The sequence below is a fragment of the Pyrgilauda ruficollis genome, unplaced genomic scaffold (genome assembly GCF_017590135.1).
Source record: "Pyrgilauda ruficollis isolate IOZ18807 unplaced genomic scaffold, ASM1759013v1 scaffold1, whole genome shotgun sequence".
In the NCBI taxonomy this organism is placed as follows: domain Eukaryota; kingdom Metazoa; phylum Chordata; class Aves; order Passeriformes; family Passeridae; genus Pyrgilauda; species Pyrgilauda ruficollis.
In genome coordinates, this window is record NW_024508100.1 from 19,060,845 (window position 1) to 19,081,393 (window position 20,549).

Genomic DNA, 20,549 nt, shown 5'->3' on the forward strand with positions numbered 1-20,549 from the left:
ATTAGCAAAGGCAAACAAGGAAATGCCTTTCTGTTCTTTTTATTCTTTCCATCTATGGCTTGTGCAAATTCAGGAGGCTGTACTGTAAATCAAGTTAGTGAAATGATTTAGCTTAAAAGTAACGTTTGTTGTAAGAAAGAAGGGAAAGGATCTGAGAGGGAGCCTGGATCATTATAAACTGGATTACAAAATGAATAATTTCAATGGCCCGTGACTGCCAGTATAATAGAGATAGTAAAATATTATGAGGTGGAATATCCTTAAACCAGATCTGCTACTAGAGGCTGGATCTTGTGAAACTAGCACCATCTAAGATGCTTGGACAGAATACAAAATAAATTCATTGTTTAGTGTATATATAAAAATCAGTCACCCAGCTACTACCAAAACTCAGTTAAGGTTTGGATATATTGATTTGGTTTTCAGTGGTGGGCTCTGTTAGAGGAAAGAAATGCCAGCTACTATTAAAGCCAAAGGACACAGTATTTACCACTGTTGTCTGAAAAGGGAGGTGACGTTTCCTTATTCCTAAGTCTTATCATTCTTGTACTACATACTTCTCTTTCAAAATAGGGTATCACCACCAGAGTATGTCAGGAAGTCACTAAATTTGCAGACTCCTGCTCTCCTTGGTGTCTTTTGGTCGTGGTGTGGGTTTTTTTTTTTTTTTTTTTTTTTTTTTTAAACTTTTCTAGACTTCACATGAGAACTAAAAAAGGCATCTCCAAACAGGTGTTAAAAATAACCAAACCAACCCCAACAAGCCTTAAACCCATTTTCTACTTTTTCAGTTTACCTTAAAAAAATGCAAGAAATCAATGATATTTGTGAACTAATATTTCTGGTATGTCTCATTAAAGAATTCAAACCCAAGAATGATGAGATATGTTTTCCTCTGAAAGTAATCCCGAGCATTTCCAACCAATAAAGTCAACAAAGCTTCTTAATTTAATGGCAAAGTTTATTCATTTTTTAACAATTAAATGACAAAACATTTAAAATTTGCAGTTCAAAACATGCACATTCACCAAATGCCAAATGACATTTAACACTGCATAGAACTGAATGTGTTACTAAAAGAACTATTTAAAAAACACAGTGCATTTAACATCCAGTTAAAACGAAACCTGAGAAACTACCATAAACACCGAGTCAAAAAAATCTTCATTCATGCAGCTTCATAATTTCCACAACAGTTTCAGCAGTAATGGCTTAGTGGAGCTGTAAAACCTCATTTCATCTTGAATGCAAATTTTGCTGTTTCAGACTGACCGCTTTCTGCAGCGGCTAATACATATCAAACACTGAAAATTGTTATGAAAAATTATGTTGAAGTAGAAAAACAATATTAATGCATTTATGGCTTCTATGTTACATAAAAAAAACCCACCATAAAATATGACTTAAAAAAAAAAAAACAAACAAAAACTTGTTCTGGTCACAGCTTTGCAAATACAAATCACACTCTACATGGAAATACTTTTATTTCAGTATCAACCCTCAAAAGTGGCCAACTTTGCACATTGCTCAGATGAGTAGTCCTTGTACTCACAAGCAGTCCAGTTGAACCCTATAAGAGTAGTGGTTTGCATAAGCAGGAGCCAGGTTTGGAATGCTAAAATATTCCTTTGTTTAATAAAGATCTATTGGTTAACAGCGAGGAAACTGGGGGAGAGAGGGCAGAGAGGGGGAAGGAGAAACTCATTTGTTGAGTTTTGTAACCAGTGAAAACATCCAGTACCAAGGAAGCTGAACTGACAAACTCATTTGCTTACACAGCACTAGCTTCTCGATATATTATGAGCAGACTTTTAACGAAGGCATTAAAAAACAGGGATCAACAACCACCATGCATCGCCTCAGAACACTTAGAAATAGTGCCTCATGCAGACAGAATGATAAATTCATCAGAACTACAACTGCTTTTACACAATACACAAGAAAAAAAGGGAAAAACTTTTCTCCTTAAATTTAACACATATTCCAAATTACTCATCATTCAAGATGGGTTCAAATGTCATGATACACATCTTAAGACACTTAATGCTCATCTTTGTAACAAGGTGAATTTTACGGATGCATGTGGACATATAAGAATCTTCAGCTATCTCTTAGTGTTTCAAAATATTTTATTTATCATTTTATACAAATAGAATGATGACTAAGTATAAATCTGTTGAAACTGCTTTGCAAAAATATGTGTAAAATTAGGAAATGGCAAGAAAAAATTCCAGATACAAATTGTCAATAGGTTTGCTAAAATTTGTTTCCAGTTACTCTTTTGAATAATTTCTATATATATGTATGTATATATTTAAAAATAATCAAGCAAAAGTATTTATATAAGATACCCGATTTTTTATTGGCACAGGTTAATCTTTTAGATGGAAATTTTTAATACTAACTTGCAGTGCCCATGAAAGAGATGGAAAAGTCCACGTGAACTCTCAATTTAATACACTTCTGAATTTTCAAACAGTAAGAACAGAGGCATTGTTATGAGCATTTCCGCCTCAACTGTTCTTTTTTCCTTTAAACAAACATCAGCAGAATCCCCTTATTTTAACAAAGGTATGACACACTAACAGGATGGAACTAGATTATATTACTGTGTACTTAACGTGAAAATAAATGCATATTGTATACTTGGCCTGATTTAAAAATGGACACACATAGATAAGATAATCTTGTATTTTAAAGTGGAATTGTATGAGCAATCAAAACCCACAGTTTTTGCCACATCTGTCTTTTTTGCTATTTTTAAGAAGTGGTATCTTTCAACCACTCATTATCAGAAAAAGTACAGACATGGGAAAAATTAATCAAAAGTAGTAAAAAAATGCACTTTGTGAAATACTCCCTTCAAATTCTGGAAAGATGTAAGCATGAAATGCTGTCATAAGATTATCTTACAAACCTTTAAATTAGTCTGAATTTACAATCTTAGAGTTGTTTCAGTAATTTTCTTCCTTTTTAAGGTAGTTAATTTGGGATGTACTGTGTGTTGTTTTCTTCAAACCGTATTACAATGGTAAGACAGAATTTTATTTCATAGGAAGAATAAGAGATCATGTAAATATCTCACTGTATGTATTTCACAGTGTATTCTAATCCGTATCAACCAATTAGAACAGAAAAAAAATTTGCCCATGAACAGACAACATATAGATTAATTTTATATGAATTAAGTACACAGAAAGATTATAAAGGAGCAACAGTGTCATGGTTAATTTCAGAAATGTTTTGAAGGTGGTCATTGTTCCTTGGATGACAGAAAATAGGGATCCCCTTTTTAGGAAAGGGGCATGCCCCTGAATTTTTTCTTGCCTTAGGTCAAGTGATTTGGCCCTCCCATATTGATCCATCTATTTATCTATGGCTTTTCTGAAGGCAGTTCTTGTCCACATGACTGACTGGCAGTACTGTTTCTAGTTCCCTTTCTCCTTGTGCCTGCTCTTTAAAGATCACTCTGGGCTAGTGAGAGGAAGACACTGCATAATAAGCATATGAAATGCAGACTGCCTTCCCACTGATACACCTTCCTAAACAGGTACTTTCATATAGTGCCTTCTGTTGGGCTTTCTCTGTATATTTTTATGTTTCTCTTAGAATGGAGGATAAGAAATTTGGGTAGTGAGATTAATTACATGTTAAGCATTTAGCTGGATGAAAGTCAAGGAGGTAAAGTCACCTTTAGTATATGACAAATGAAGGAGGGCAGAGAAAAGATGAGACTGGATGACTTGTTATGATTTGGAGAGCAAAGAGGAAATACTTAATTTAACAGATCACTGGGGATATTGTTCTGCTTTTCCATCTGGCTGATCTCCATTGAAAGGAAAAAAAGAGATCATTCCTATGCAATGCACAAAAATTTACTTAACAGTAAAACCAACTGCTACTATATAAAATTGTATTTTTAATGTAATTGTGGTGGCTTTTAAATCCAGAATGAAACATGGACTAAAGAGTGTCAAGAATTAACTAAATTTTAAGTTCAAGCAGCCTTTCTCAGTTTGAAGCCTGATGGTTGTTGGATGGTAAGCTGAGAAATACCAAGTATAGCTACTTAAAAAATGTATCACAATGTTCTGATTTAATACCACCCTCTTTTTTTTCCCTCATACCAGGTGTGTATCTTTTTCTGCAGTCACTTCCTCTCCATTTTAATTCAACGTGAGAGTATATAAGGATTCTGCATGACGTGTAAGTTGTAAAGAGACTGCTGCAATGTATTTCACACCTTTATAGGAAGTGACTTTAGTGCAAATAAACCAGTACATACCACAGACTAGCGAAGGGCATGCTTTGCTCTGTATTTCAATGTATGCATTTCAAATAATCCTAGTATAAAAATGTTGAAAATTTGATTAATTTTAAAAAATAAGTTTAAACAAACTTTTCTTTGACCCTACAGTATAAGCAGATACAACTAAGCATCACAAAAATAATTAAGTTTGCTAAAGGGAAGTAAGGCAGAGCAATTATTAAAAATTGAATAAAGTATTACGTGTACTCCATTATACAAGTTGGCAGCCATATTCAACATACACAATACTAAATGAAAATAAGGGGAAAGCTTGTATAAGGCCAAAGGTGCAAAGACTTGCAGTTTTGAAAGCAAATGCCAAAAAGGCCACTCAAATAAGATTCACTATACCTTCTCCTCAAGTATGGAGACCCAAGCATGCAGTTCTGAGATCAGGACTGGAGATAGTTTCCTTTCAAATTGTTTCTAACAGAAAACATTTATGGAACTTCTTTGGCAAATGTTTTTAGATTAGTTTGACACAAACATCTATGAGCATCTTGACTCAAAATCTTTCTTAAAGAAGGTGAATTAACACCATTAAGATACTGGGTTTTTTTCAGCACTTGTTGAAATCAAAGGCTTGTTATCAAATGTATTTAAATATATTAACACTTAAAAACCTTCACAGATGCCAGTTGATCTGTCAATGTAAAGTACATTTAGCAATCTGACCACTGCCCTTCTAGTACATGACCAGTATTGATCCAATTTCATCGTAAAATAAGCAAGCTGGCAAGATACAAGGTAAATTCCAATCTGTTTACAAAAGCTAAGCAAATACTTGTTAAAAATTTAGAGATGGTGTGTTACAGTATAGTTGCACAGTGCTTATGTCTACTGAATACACAAATCCAAACTTTATGGAACAAGACCATCATAGATCTTTCAATGTCTGATAACTGGACCATGGTCACAGCTCCCAGCAAAGATCTAGCAGCCTGTCTCACAAAAGTAACAGCTAAGGCCTAGATGTCCAGCTGTGTTCATTCACCATTCCTCAGGCCTTTGCTTTGTGGTATCATAAGCTCTTATGACTTCAGACTGGGAAACAATTCCATTTTCATCTTGAGAGAAGGCATAGCCATCTGCAGATACAAAGTGAAATAGAAACAAATTAAGTTTTGATAGTTTTTATTTTTTTAAGCTTTAATAAAAGCAACTTAACAAAGGTGAATAGAGGGGAATAAACTTCCTTTCAACAGTAAGTAAAATCCTGTCCCATTTCTTACAGAATTTTCTCGTTATGAAACAGCAGAAAGAGCTCTGCACAGCACCTTAGGTATGAAGGGTCACTTAACCACAGGCAAAGAAAATGGTCTAATGGGTTTAGGATACTGCACTTTTACTATAAATAAAGGCAGTGAAAGGCAGAATTTTACGGCTGTTATTAATGGGTATTAATTTTTGTCAGTGAACACTTACGAAGCAAGTTTTGTTGCAAAGAGTCAGAGCGATACAAGTTCACATGGTTCTTCTTAAAAACATTCTTCAGTAGTTGGGCTCTTTCAGTTAAGCTAGAGAGAAAGTAGACACATGAAAAATATTTACTTACTAACTACCCTATCTCTTTATGTTTGAGTCTGCTCAGTGGGAATTAATTGTTAAATGAGAAGTGTCCACCCTCCTTTTTCTTTTTATATTGTGCCTGATGAATTATTAAGATGATGATTAAAAGCCTGCATGAGGACAGATTATTAAGTTCTGACCCCTGCTAATGATTTTCCTTGTCACAGTACAGGCAAAATATTGGTTTGAAACACTGCTGTGTGCTGAAAACACAAACAAATGAATAATATTGTGAACTTCTGTGTGTGACTCCTTTAGAAACACACAATGTAAAGGGAAGGCACTGTCTTCTTTGATGTAGCACAGCTTGAATAGCGCCAGGCTGAACTAGTCTTTTTATCTTACATAGAAAGTGTTCCCAGCCTCTATTAACACAGTACCCCAAAGGGATGGGAAATGAGTGGAGGGAAAGCCACGTTCATGGTCATCAGCTGTGTGTACAGAAACATTACTTCCATGAAAAGTGTTCTAGAAAGGAGCTTTCCCCAGGAAACTCTAGAAGGTGTTTTTCTGGAGATCATACCCAAATAACAAACTACTATTGCTGCTAAGGTTGGCCACTTCAGCCCATCTCTTCCCAGCACTACTGAGTTTGTTGTGTTGTTGTGTCCACACACTTGGGTACCTTTAGCGTGACCCAAGGTACTCCCCATTTCAGCCCAAGTGGAAAACAGGAGCACTAAACATTTTTTAAATTGAGACTCAAGCATCAGCCAAATGCTGAAAACTTTAGTGAAACGAGTAGCAAAAGTATTGGGTTTCCTTTCTGTCTTACGCTGAAGTCCTCTCTAATATGTTACTAATATGTTACTAAATAAATACCAGGTAGATGAGCCATAGCCCAGAAAAACTGTGACAAATGTGACAGTTTTAATATAATATTAAATATGTGCAAGGGACCCAAACAAACTCTTCAGTGTCCTCTTGATTTTGATATTCACTGTGAATTACAGCCTGTGTTTCAACAAATACCAACCTATCAATTAAACACCTCAAATGCTGAAAAATCCAGCCTCCGCTCAATGTAAACTGGTCTAAAATTAGTTCAATTAAGAAAGAGATGTATCTTATGTTTAATATGAGTATATAGTGATTTGATATTGCTACAGTTTTGCTAGATTAGCAAAGTTGTCTCTTGTGCAATGATGTAGTAAGAAAAACAGATTTCACACACCTTATGTCACCAAATTTTGATTACTCAAATTACTTTTTAATATTATTGTCAGTTAGCTCAACAGACTTACCTTCCCAGGCTATCAACCAGACTAAGTGGTGCAAAGAAGGGAACTAGACTGCTTTCCTTACTAGATTACCATTCAAGCCATGAAATCAGAAATGTTCTTTCTTTCTTAAGTGACTCTATACTTATATATGAAGCTGAACCACTGTTAGAGCTGGAGAGACTAATGGTTTATCTCATCTTTCTGTTACCCTCTAATCTGGTAGTTAAAGCATATGGTGAAAGCTTGACTTCGAAAACCTTCCTTGGAAAATGAAAATAAACCTACTATTTCTACACCCATAGAGGAATGCTAACTGGAAAATCTACAGGGTAAGGTGATAGGCAGGGGAAACTGCTTCTGTGGCCATGTTTTGAATGAAAAGATGGAATGAGACTTCCTTGTAAGAACAAAAACTAGGTACCAATTCCAGGAAGGTAGTTCGCATCTGCTAACTGAATCAAGACTGGAGAGGCTGAAGTACTGAAACACATCTTACTCTCAATGCTTTCCTAAGCTAACTCTCTGGGGATTTTTTTTTCATCCTGCTTGCTCCTCTATGCTGTGTAGGAGCCTTCTTTTTTAGTTCAGAGCTGTAAACTGTTTAAGTGACATTCATAAAAAATTAGGGACTGAAATCTAAACTGCAAGAATACAGAGAATGAATAAATAAATCAGTATTTTCATGTAAAATTGGAGGATGGAAGACTATGGGTATGCTTAGTTACAGTTATGAGTTGCATCTCCTTTGCAACACATCTGTGAAATCCTTGTTAATGTGAGTTGAAATCAGAAAATTTCTATTAAATGTCTGGCAGGTGTTATTTTCTAATAAAAAACATTTCATTTAAAACATTAGTATGCCTATTATACCATTCTTGGTACCATCATTCCTTGCTTGTATTCCCAAATGGAATGTTCAGATTGAATCACAGAATCACTAGGTTGGAAGAGACCTTCCTGCTGGCTCATGTTCAGCTGGCTGTCAGCAGCACCCCAGGTCCTTTTCTGCCTGGGCACTGTCCAGCCATACCGTCCCCAGCCTATAACATTGCCGGGGGTTATTGTGGCAAAAATGGAGGACTTGACACTTGGACTTATTGAATGTGATCTTATTGGACTCTGCCCATCCATCCAACTGTTCCAGGTCTCTCTGCAGAGCCCTCCTGCCTTCCAACAGATTGACACACGATCCCAGCTTAGTGTCATCTTCAAATTTACAATGAAAGACTCAACATCCTCATCCATGTCATCAATAAAGACACGGAACAGAACTGGCCCCAGCACCAAGCCCTGAGGGACACCACTGGTGACTGGCCCCAGCTGGATGCAGCACCATTCACCAGCCCTCTCTGGGCCCGGCCATCCAACCAATTCCTAACCCAGCAAACCTAACCCTGTCCAAGCCGTGGGCTGCAGCTTTTCCAGGAGTGTCAGGTGGGAGACAATACCAAAGGCCTTGCTGAAATCCAAATAGCCAACATCCACAGCCTTTCCTGCATCCATCAGGCAGGTCACCTAGTCATAAAAGGAGACCAGGTTGGTCAAACAAAGCCTACCCCTCCTAAGCCCATGCTGGCTGGGTCTGATACCCTGGCCATTCTGTAAGTGCTGTGTGATGACACTCTTCCATAACCTTACCGGGTACAGAGGTCAGGCTAACTGGCTTCCTTCCTCTTTCCCACCCTTTTGGTGAATGGGTGTCACATTGGCCAGCTTCCAATCACCTGGAACCTCACCAGTGAGCCAGGACTGTTGGTAAATGATGGAGAGTGGCTTTGCAAGCTCATCTGCCAACTCCCTCATCATTCCTGGGAGGAATGCCATCTGGCTCATAGATTTATCCAAGTGGCTCAGCAGTTCTCTGACTGCGTCCTCCTGGATAACAGGGGACCATTCTACTCCCTGACACCATCTACCAAACCAGGAGGACAGATGTCCTCAGGACAAGCTGTCTTCCCACTAGAGACTGAGGCAAAGAAGGCGTGAAGCACTTCTGCCTTCTCCTCATCTGCAGTTCCTGAGTTCCCTCCCTCATCCAATAGAGAATAAAGGTTGTCCTTACCATTCCTTTTGCCATTAATATATTTATAAAACATTTTTTATTCTCCTTTACAAATTAAGTTTGAACTGAGCTTTGGCCTCCCTAATTTTTTTCCTACATGCTCTAGCGACCCCCTGAAATACTTCCTAAAAGACCTGACCCTCCTTCCAAAGATGATACATCCTCTTTTTATTCCTAAGTTCCTTCAAAACCTCATTGCCCATCCATTGCTGGATGTTTGCCTCGTCAACTCATCTTTGGGCACACAGGGACAGTCTGTTCCTGTGCCCTCAAGATCTCTGTTTTGAAGCATGCCCACCTTTCCTGGACTCCTTTGTTTCTAAGGGCTGCTTCCCAAGGAACTCTGAATAAGTCTCCTAAATGAGCCAAAATCTGCCCTCCAGAAGTCCAGTGTAAAAGTCTTATTGATGTTCCTTCTCATTTCACCACATTTCATTGCTTAAATGCTAAGCAATGAAAAGACTACCTTAAACTTTTACAAGAACATGAAGTACATACATGTCTTACTTAATGTATAATGAAGTTTCGACTGCACAGATCTGATTGCTGGTAAAGAAAATACAAAACACATAGGAAATACACTTCAGAAAAGTGCTTTCAGCTATTCAAGTATTACATTCTGTTCCTTTTCTATACTTGCAATACTGTGGCCTCTCCCTTATCAACCACACAATTGCTATTCAAAAACATATTTAAATATCTACATGTGAAGCCAGGAAAACATGGTTTCATAATTAACCAATGTTAGATCACAGCAACTAAATGCTTGTGCTCATTATGTGTACCTATATGGACAAGCAGAATATTAACTATTTTTGAACATGAAATGTATACCTTTACAGGCAATTAGACACAGTTATAGAAAAAAAACTATTATTTTATGAATTCCTGTAACCCTCACAGTAAAGAATTTCTTCCTAGTATCTAAACTAAATCTACCCTCTTTTGGTCCTATCACTACATGCCCTTACAAAATCTCCTGGCTTTCTTGAAGGCCCCCTTCTTATTAAAAAAAAAATAAATAAAGTTCAGATGCACACTGATTACAACAGCTATCCAATACAAGAATCTTGACCTGTTATCTGTGGAAGCTGAAACTTCTATTTTGTGTTATAGTATTGCTAAGATGGGAGTGGAGAGAGAGGAAAAGTTTCTGAGTTATCATTCTCACTATTTCCCAGTTATCTTTTAATCATGCAGTGATTTATATATTCTTATTTTATTTTGGCATTTAATGAGAACAAATCCCTTCTTCTGCTGTAAGAGAAAAAGGTACTCCCACAAATATACACACACTAGAATAAGAAAGTCTCATATACATATCTTAAACAGACGTAGAGGACATTCCTCACCCATTTAACTACTTGCTCTCTACTGGTAACTAATTAATCTGAGCTTTTGCAATTTAGGAGACACAAAAACGTTTACAGAAGTTGAATCAACTTTTTGTAGATGCAAGAAAGTCAGTTCATCAGATGATTTCTTTAACAATGAATACTTTCTCCATGAAAGGTAAAGTTTTGGCTCTATCACCTGACTTGTAATACATTAAAAAAATAATGGAGGGAATAAAAATCTTGAGAGATATTGAGTTGTGTAACATCCAGTGATTTGCATATAAGGTGGATGCTTGTATCCTTCAGAAATACTGGTCTAAAAGTAACTGTGGAGCAGAATAAGATCTAAGAAAGATATTCTGTCAGGTAACTAAACAGCTGTCATGGTGCACTCATAACTATTTAACTGTGGGATAAAAAGATAATTACAAAAGCGGTGGTGAAAACACCAAGTTCATCTTACCTGTATAAGAAGGGATTTGAAAGACTTGCTGTGTGTAGAATGAGGGAAAAGTATCCTACCTAGGCAACTGAAGTTAAAGTAGTTGAATTGGAAATACAAGGGAAGTCTTGGGAATGCAAGTCAGAGAACTAAAAAGGTAGGTTACCTTACCTTTTTCAGTACCTACAAGGTGTTCCCCTTTTAGCACCATCCAGTACTAATGTCTGCTTTCTTTTCTATAACTCATTCTTCTACAGCTTTTGCTCTTTGCAAAAGAGGATAGAGCATACATTGCTTCAAAGCTCAGCACACTGATAGATGAGGGGGTTAATTTGAAGGAAGATATTGCCCTCAATCTGCTTGAATGATCACTGCCACTGGAGAAAAGCATGTGAAACAATCAATTCACATCACTTTTAAAAGCAAGAGAACTTACTCTTGCAAGCAATGGCTAGGTCTGGCAGTGAGGAAGGAAAATCAAGCCTGAAGTAGGAGTCACCAGCAACTAGGGGATTCTGCAGTACTTCCAGTGTGAAGCTGCTGCTACAAAGACAGCATATAGAGCCTGAGAGGAGACTGCATGTAGGTATGTCCTCTTCTATAACCCACCACACTAGACTAGGTGTTCCATGGGTGGCAGGATGAGCTTCCAGGCCTCTTGGAACCCCAGTTCCTTGTTACCAGGAAAGATGAACCCAACTAGAGACAAAACATTCTTGTGAAAGCTCTCATACAAGCTGGATACTGTCCCATTAAAAATGATGGTTATCACCTTGGTATCTGATGTAACTTGATCTCAACCTGGTAAAACCTAGTTAATCCCACTGAACTGGAAGAGGGATACAATAAGATTGCTAAAGTATCTTTATGAACAAAACGTACTTCATAAAAATTGAACATATAGTAAAAGAAGCGGCTGTGTTTTTTCTGGTCTCTTTCTGTGCATAGCTTGGTAGGAAAAATGCCTTCTTGGCTATGCTTTTTGCCATGAAGATACTAAAAGAACAGCAGTCCAAATAAAAGAAAGAAGAGGAAAATCAAGTATCAGCAGTTGTGGCTTTTTTTTAGACTTCATGAAACTCATGAAAATGAAGACAAGGAAAGAAAGCTCTAGCTCAGCCAGATGGCACTAATGAATTGGAAGGGGGGGAGAGGGGGATTTTGTCATCTCATACATTCAGCGAGTGCTTGCTACAAGTTCAGCTTGGGGTTAAAACGTCTGAAATATTTTAGTGAGTGTACACCTTTATGCTGAATTTTCATGTAGTAAGTGTCCAATTGTTAAGTTTTACCTTCTCCCTTTTCAAGTTATTGTCCTGGTCCATGAAGGAGGATGTAACAAGGGAATTCTTGTGGAGTCTAAAGTTAAAAATTTTACTCACTTCATATAGATTAATCAAATCAGTTTGCTCTGGACTGGAATTAAATACAAAACCAGCTTGTTATATTCAATTTCAGAAAATACTAGACACTTTTTTTGTTTTTCCCTAAGCTACTGAGCAGCTTTTATAGAATTTCAATTTTGTTTTTTGTGCTTAGACCCTGTTTACGGGTATACTAGAAAATGATGCAGATTTAAACTCATTTTGTTCTAACCCATTTTCTTACTTGGTTTGTGAATTATTTGTTAACACAGGCAAAAGTCACAGAATTAAAACTGCACCTCAAGCTTGTTCTATACACAAGAACCAGAAACCAGTCAGCCACGAAGAAACACATCAGTTAAAGCTTTTGGTAAAAATCTCTATGTAAGCCCATGAAAAAACACATAGGCTCAGTAGACCTGAAGGTCCTTCACAGATGCTTTTCATTTGTATGGATTTTAAAAAATAACCTTCTGTCTTTGATACATGTATAAAGCTAAAAATATTTAGCTTTGTTTTTCAAGACAATGTTCTACAGATTTTTACCGTACCTCTTGCCATGCACAACTGCCCCAGGATCCTCAGACTTTGCTTCCAACTCCTGAACTTCATCTACCAGTGTCTTGTAAGTAGCTCTCTTTACTCTGTAAGTACATACAAAATACTGCCAGACTTACTCTTCTTGAAAATAGAACAACAGATAGTTTTAATACTTATATAAATATTCAATTTATAAATCCGTTTCCCCCGACTTGAAACTAGAAAGGAGAAATATCAAAAAACAAATCTAAAGAATGTATTTTATCATCTGTTCTTGCAAATTAGAAACAAAAATATTTATTAATAAGACACTACAATTATTGGAACATTTAAAATAGTAATAACTCTTGTAATGAAGTTTTAAAAAAACAAATGCGGTAAAAAAGAATTTTATATAATCACCAGAACTGATCTCAATTTGTTTTTTATTATATTAGTAATTAGAACACACATTGAAAAGTCAGTGCTCTCTTCTGTAAACACTGGCATTTCTGTACTCACACTTTGTATACTATATCAAGAAGTAAAGCTGTCATAGGAATACACAGAAGTCCCATCCAAAACACTCCAGAGCTGAACATCATAGCTGCCTGAAGAGAAAAATGCACAAAATGCGATGTCATGACAAGAACTAGCAAAAAAAAATCTTAGAAATAGCAAGTAGTTTTTGGAGGCTATCAAAAGAAAATTTAAATGAATTATTCTAGTCTGACTAATGTGAAATAGAACTTGAATTCCTTTCTAAAATCCCCTGAGCTGCAACATAAATCCAGTAAATAGTAAGCACTATTTTGTGTCAGGAAGCTGGTAGAAAGATACACTGCTTAGCTCTTTGCAGGGGGGAATCACCCCTCCACAGTGCTGCTCTATACCACTGTGTTGATTACAGGCTTTTCCATTAAAATCAGATTTATCAAAAATCCACCCTTTTCCAACTTTCTCAATACATTAGGAGCATAGTTTTTCAATTTGCAGTCTACTCTAACAGGATATAACAGTTTCTGACCCTTCATCTGGATACTGGACACTGTTACAATAATCCTGCAATATAACTTGGATCAAAGTTTTCTCCCACAGACCTCGCTGTACCACAGTTCCCACACTGCCACAGACTCCTGTTAAACAGATTGCTTAAAAATGAGAAATAAGGAAACAACTTTTTATGTAATTATGAAATTATGCAACATATTGTTAAATGAAGATCTAACACATTAATAAATGGTGAAATTTTTGAAAACCACGTAATTGTTTTTATCTGCGTATTTGTTTTTTCTGTACACCACTATATATAATACATAGGAATTTCTTCTGTTCATAACTTGGTCTGTAGAAACACTAAAAACTAAAACATATTGAATGGCCAAAACAAACATCACAATATATGGACATCAAAGAAAAAAAATGTCTTTACCCTGGTAATTCATGCTCAAATGCCTACATTAATAATATTATGGATGCAAAGAGTATGATACTTACTGCAGCATGTTACTACAGGTTTGAATTGCAGTCAGTATTAGAAATGCTTTTATAATGTAATTTGATTGTAGAGAGGCTGAAAGTATTATCACTACACAACAGTAGTGTAGTGTAGTTTCAAATCCTTTGTTTCATTACTTGGAGACTAATTTCTTTCACAGGTTAAGTCTCAGTATGTAAAATAAATAACCCAAAATTTTACTAGTTTTAATTAGCAGACAAATAGTAGGTAGCTTGCAGTAGCTGAAATCTAATTTCTCAACATGCATACATGAACATTTAAGAATTATACTCAAACATGTTGATGTATGAAAATAGAAGTGAATTATTTTCAGAAAAAACCCTAAGTCTCATATAAGCAAAAAGTTCAATTTACCTTGTTTTTGTATCCAAATTCCTAATGACATAGATTCTTTGGAAAGCATTAGAGTGTACTTTAAAAATGTGGTAACCTTCCCACGGCTATGTTAAAAGGACATAGATATCACCCTGAGATTCTACTAACTACTTCTGTCAACACTGCCAGCAAAGGTGTAAACACTGAGCAGTGGCAGGTTCAAAATAAAACAATTCATATTTTCAAAAGGGGAAAAAAAGGAGAAAATTTTGTATCAGGAGGAAATGTATTAGAGAAAAAATGTATCAGCAGTCACTTTAAAAGCAAAACCTGACTTTTGACATATTTGATGAAATACTCATTTTCTAGAACAGGAGCTAATGAGAAACGTCTATCATAAATGCATTTTGCAAGACATTTTATAACTAACTAGCAATTAGATAGTTCCCTTAAAAACAAGAAAAAAGCATAAAAAACCAATTTGAACTAATTACGATTATTACTTCCTATAATTAACAACATTTTTTTATTTATAAGAGCATAGCAAAGAGCTGTCCTTGTGCTAGCCACCCGGTATTAAATGTTTGCTGGTGAAACAGCAAAAGTGATAATGTAGGTCTTAGGATGTTAATTCTGACCATTGTAATGCTAACTATGAATGGAGGAACAACTGGCGCCTACTATTCACTCCATCCAGCCTTTGGCTTTACAAATGAACAACATGAATTGAGGTAAAAAAAAAAGTTTTTCTGCGTCATATTTGAAAGCCTGTCAGATTTTTTTTCTTTTACAGAGTTAATCCAAACCTAAAAGATTTAAAGCCGACATTCGCATTAAAGACAGAGGCCCTCTTTGTATTTTTTGGATGAAGAGGGGAAAAAATAAAATCCCACAGAGGTATTTCCTTCCTTTCTGTACAAGAAAGCTCCCCCCTCACTCTGTAGAAAACATTTTTGTCTCTAACTTTTCACATCTCTCTACACATAGGCAGGTCATCTGGGAAATGGCAAACCAATCCCTTTCAGACAATGGCACTAACAGGAGCAGCCTGTTCTGGGGACGGACTCTGGCTGCCTCTGTTTGTGGTTTACAAATTGTTCCTAATGTGAGAGATTTGTGGTCCATGCCAAGTCTTCCCCCTTTAGGCCTTGTGAAACCAAACGGAATCTGCCACAAAAGTGGCTCCCAGGGGAATTCAGAAGTAATCCAAAATGAGAGCTGGGAAGCCCAGTTTATTGTAGGACTTACAAATCCTGCAGGGAAGATAAATAATTTGCTGTATGTGTAGCTCATGCTCAATATTAAGACTTTCAAAGATGAATTAACATTTTTTTAAAGTTTAGATTTTTATATAGGTTCTCATTTTTCAAAAAAGAAAAAATTGCTGAGAAATACTCCTTTTCATGATTTAGTGGCAGATAGAAATCCTGGCTGCAAAACATTTTTAAAGCACTGCTGAAGATGTAGTGTTAGGAAGTTACATGTCAGAATGAACAGAGAATATTTGCTTTTTCCTCATTATGAAATGATCTGCCAAAACAGCTGGCTCAGATTTTAAAAAGCCTTTAAAAATAAGAAGAGAAAGACGAAAACAGTGGTAAAATTCTTGCTGCAGAAAAGCTTACCTTTTTCAGTTTATCTATTTCAAGTATCATCTAGGTACACATCTCCTTCCTATAAACTACAAAGCTATAAAATACCTCAACAGCATCAAACCAGCAAAAATTTATCTTTTCAACCTACTGAAAAAACTTCATTAGTAGTAGTAATGTGCATGTGTTTGCCTCATATATATGCCAAAGTATTTACTGTTGTAGTACTAAAACAGATCTGCATTAACCACCAGTGCAATGAAGTTCTTACAAGTAAGTTTGTGTATTGCCTCTAGTCTTTCTTTGCTGTGTGGAGTTTGAAAAACATCTTTTACCTCCTTTTAATTATGAACTGTGCTACTTAGAATTGCCAAGAATTAAGTTCCTCTCTATTAGGATCTCTGGTTATTAGATATGTTAACCAACACAGACCACTGGAAGCAGAGAAGATAAATTGGGCAGTTCAAAGATCAGCTCTGCTGTTCCTGTTTGAGAGAATGAGAATGTAGCTACTGAATATGGAGAAAGATCTTTGAAGCATATCTGGGAATAGCAGATTCTGGCTCACGAATAAATGTCTGCTACTAGACCAAGTACAATTAAACATGAAGGTTTGAGGAGTAAAAATGGAAGCTACCTATTGGGAATTAAACGGAAAAATAAAATCCCTTTGGACAAATACTTTTGATTCCTAAAGTGAAAGATGAAAAGAAAACTTTAAATATAAATTATTAAATAGTTAAAATATGTTAGTATCACAGTGGTAACATAATTTAGGCTTCCAAGTGAAGACAGATGACTAAAATGGGTATGTTTTATGTGATGAACTCCAATTAACTTAAAAAATCATCAATAAATCACTTTTCTTTTTAAAGTAATAATATTCTCCAAAAATGTACACTTTTTTTTTGCCCCAAAATGTTTTTTGCCCCAAATAAGATGTTCAAATAGTTATAGAAAGGAAGACATACAGATTACTGACTTTTGTTTTGTAAAGACTCACAGGTCTTAAAAGACAAGCTGGGAAAACTTGGAAGGGGGATGAAAATGTGCTAAAACAGTAGGATAGTGCCTATAGGGGCCTTCTGTTGCGAATGGACTTGAGAAATATTTTGGACTATGAAGGAAAAACCTAGCTTTTATTGTTGAATTATTTCAATGTTCTTGAAAATTTAGTACACCAGTTATTCCCCCTGAAATGGAGACACAGATTTTGGATAATATTTTAATCCACTGGTTAAAAAGCAGTGCAACAGCAAACAAACAAGCAAACAAAAACAAAACAAAAACTCCCACTACCCTAGATATTATTGAAGAATTACCATATTCCACAAGTTTTGTGATAATGAAGTGAGAATTAATAGACTTTGGTATTTGCTTACCATGCAGAGCTCAAAGCTATTTTTTGAAATACACATTGCCACCTCAGTTATCTGCCAGGTTCCCTTAAAAGCATGGCACAGTAATTCTCTTGTTTGGAGGAATTTAGAGAAATCATTACTTCCCAAATTTTAGGGGCATTATTTATAACTCTCCCTGCTAACACTGAGGAAAAGCACCATAGCAATTTTTCTTAAATATACAACCATTTAAATTTATTTTATATGCTGTATTCTGCAGAAGTTATTAAAAAAATATTCAGCTGTTTTTTAAAAGTGCCAGAGACAAGCATCCATTAACAGTGCCTTTTACAGCTGGAGGGACAACACAGCAGGGTGCAAAAGCTCTAAGATCCTCACAGAGAAGCTGTTGATGTATGGGCTGGATGAAGGACTGTGAGATACACTGAAAATGGGCTAAATGGCAGCTGGTGATCAGTGTCAGGCTGGCTGGGGGCCAGTAACTGAAAGTGTACCCCTGGGGTCAATACTGGGTCCAGTTTCATTTAACATCTTCTTAAAGATCTGGATGAGAGGCAAAGTGTACCCTCAGGAAGTTTGCTAATGACACAAAATGGGGGGAGGAGTGGCAAATGCAGTAGAAGATTGTGTTGCCATCCAGACAAACCTCAGCTGAAGAAATGGGCTGACAGGAATCTCATGCAGTTGAACAAGGAGGAATGCAAAATCCTGCACATGGGAAGGAACAATCCCAGGCAGCAATATATCCTGGGGCCACTCAGCTGGAAAGCAGCTTGGCAGAAAAGGACTGGTGTCCCAATGGACACGAAGTTGAAAATGAGCCAGCAATGGGCCCTTGTGACAAAGGAAGTGAATGGTATCTTTTGGCTTCATTAGACAAAGTATTGCCAGCAGAGGGGAAGGCAGGTCCCCTCTACTCAGCACTGATGAAGTTACACCTAGGAAAGTCTCCAGTTCTGGGCTCCCCAGTACAAGAAACACAGCCATAGTGAAATTAGTCCCATGTCCTGAAGCGTATCTCATACAGGAGAGAAACCTGAGATAGCTGGGACTATAGCCTAAGAGAAGGCTTAGGAGGATCTCTCACCCTGAGTGCAGGGTGCAGCCAGGCTATTTCCAGTGAAGCCCTGTCACAGTACAGGATGCAAGGAGCGCAAACTAAAACTTGAATCTGAACATCAAGAGAACCTTTCTTACTGTGAGGGTGACTGAACAGGGACACAGGTTGCTCAGAAATGTTGTAGTGTCTCCATCCTTGGTAACACTCAAAAGCTGTCTGGACACAGTCCTGGGCAACTCGGTGTAGTGTTGGAAGCATTAGACCAGATGGCCTCCAGAGACCTGTTCAACTGTTCTATGATTGTATTCTATCCTAAATACTTTGTTTGTAGGCTTTGCTCTACATTAGACTAAAACCAATTTCCACTTTTGAATCAAACTTTATACAAACATCTTACTAGAGAAGACCTTTTCATTAGAGACCAAAGTATCTATATTTTCAAAAAATTATTTGGTGTTTTTGTGTAAAAAAACCCAGTGTAGTAAAGGCATTAAAGGATGCATATCTAACATTTTAATAAGCATGATTTCATATAAGCAGGATACTTGGCATAATATAGAGAGAAGCAATGTTTAAGAAACCAGTGCTGTCAATATAGTATATTCTAATACACCTTTTCTACACAGTGAAGATAAATCTTCCCAAAAGAAATATTACTGTTTTTCACAAGACTTCTGAAAACCTCAATCAAATGATCTTAAATTCTGTAAAATACATGCTTCTACCTTAACTCCAATTTCCGCTAGTAGTTTTATAAATCCCCTGGGTCAGACAGAGCAGAAACAGATGGTGCTCTGGAGAACTTTACAGTGCATTATCTACAGTATGACAATAAATTAAAAAGTTCTGTGGATACTGAACTTTTGCTTTAGTATCCATGTCATACTTCTTATTCAAGTAATTCTAAGCTATCTTATTAATCATATAGCTGCAAAAAAAAGAGGCCTAACAATTCAGAGCACAAAACAGTAACAAGGAGCATTACTAATGTGAAATATACAACAGATTGGTTTGTTTTTCACCCGTCCTCATTACAGGTTTGCAACTCAGACCACAACCAGACATTTTCAAGAAAGAGATAATCATATTCGTTTAGAAATGTATGTATTTTTATAATTTAAAAATTAGTCTGCTTTTTTTTTAAGAGGACTTAAAGGAAAAGTAGACCAATTAACGGCAAGGATGGAAGCACTAATGGAAGGTTCTTGCAGCTTTACAGCCTACTGACACATGAATGGAGGCTGCTCTTATTAGGTGAGGTAAGTTTCAGAAATTTCATTACTTAAACTAATTATTGCAAAAGGACTACACAAATATAAAAACATGCTACAGTACCTGAACTAGCTACACATATTATACTACATAATTAATTACTTAGGTTATCACCCCTTTTTATCACATATCCTTCTTCAGTTTTGTGGCCTATTTCCCCATTTTCTTCAGCTTCATAAAGCCCATTGCTTCTCTCATAGTTTTCATCCATTTTTCCTTCTAGTCTGTGTCTGCCAAAAGACAATGGTGAACTGACAGTTTTCATCTGACCATTATCAGTCAGTGGAAATGAATGAAGCTTTCTTCACTTGAAACTTCATTTCTTTAAGGAAAAAAACCCCACAACTGGAATATAAACTGTTTTAAGGTTGGGAAGATGTAACTGGTTTCAGAATTTTAATATGGAAAGCTACTATAACCCAGACACCTACTATCAATCTCTAACAGATAATCAGCTACAGAACTAGGAGTTATTCATATCAGAACACCTGTGGCAGGATACTTTACTTATGTGAGTCACAAGTCAAATTGCAACTCTTCTGGTGCACTACCTGTTTGGCAACAAGTTATCACTACTTACAGGACTTAGGACTAGTGTACCATGG

At 36.4% G+C, this 20,549-nt stretch overlaps 1 protein-coding gene across 8 annotated transcripts in view; it reads right to left on the reverse strand.

Moving 5' to 3' along the window:
- Nucleotides 1-943: 943 nt before the first annotated feature.
- Nucleotides 944-20,549, reverse strand: part of ATP8A1 (ATPase phospholipid transporting 8A1) — a 100,415-nt gene continuing 80,809 nt past the window's right edge. For all 8 annotated transcript variants that reach the window (XM_041463570.1, XM_041463316.1, XM_041463489.1 and 5 more), the window contains 4 exons: nucleotides 13,348-13,436; nucleotides 12,858-12,950; nucleotides 5,735-5,826; nucleotides 944-5,397 (listed from right to left, as the gene is read on the reverse strand). In XM_041463570.1, coding sequence (XP_041319504.1) covers nucleotides 5,300-5,397; nucleotides 5,735-5,826; nucleotides 12,858-12,950; nucleotides 13,348-13,436 — 372 coding nt within the window. In that variant the 3' untranslated portion in view covers nucleotides 944-5,299. The remainder of the gene's footprint in view (nucleotides 5,398-5,734; nucleotides 5,827-12,857; nucleotides 12,951-13,347; nucleotides 13,437-20,549) is intronic.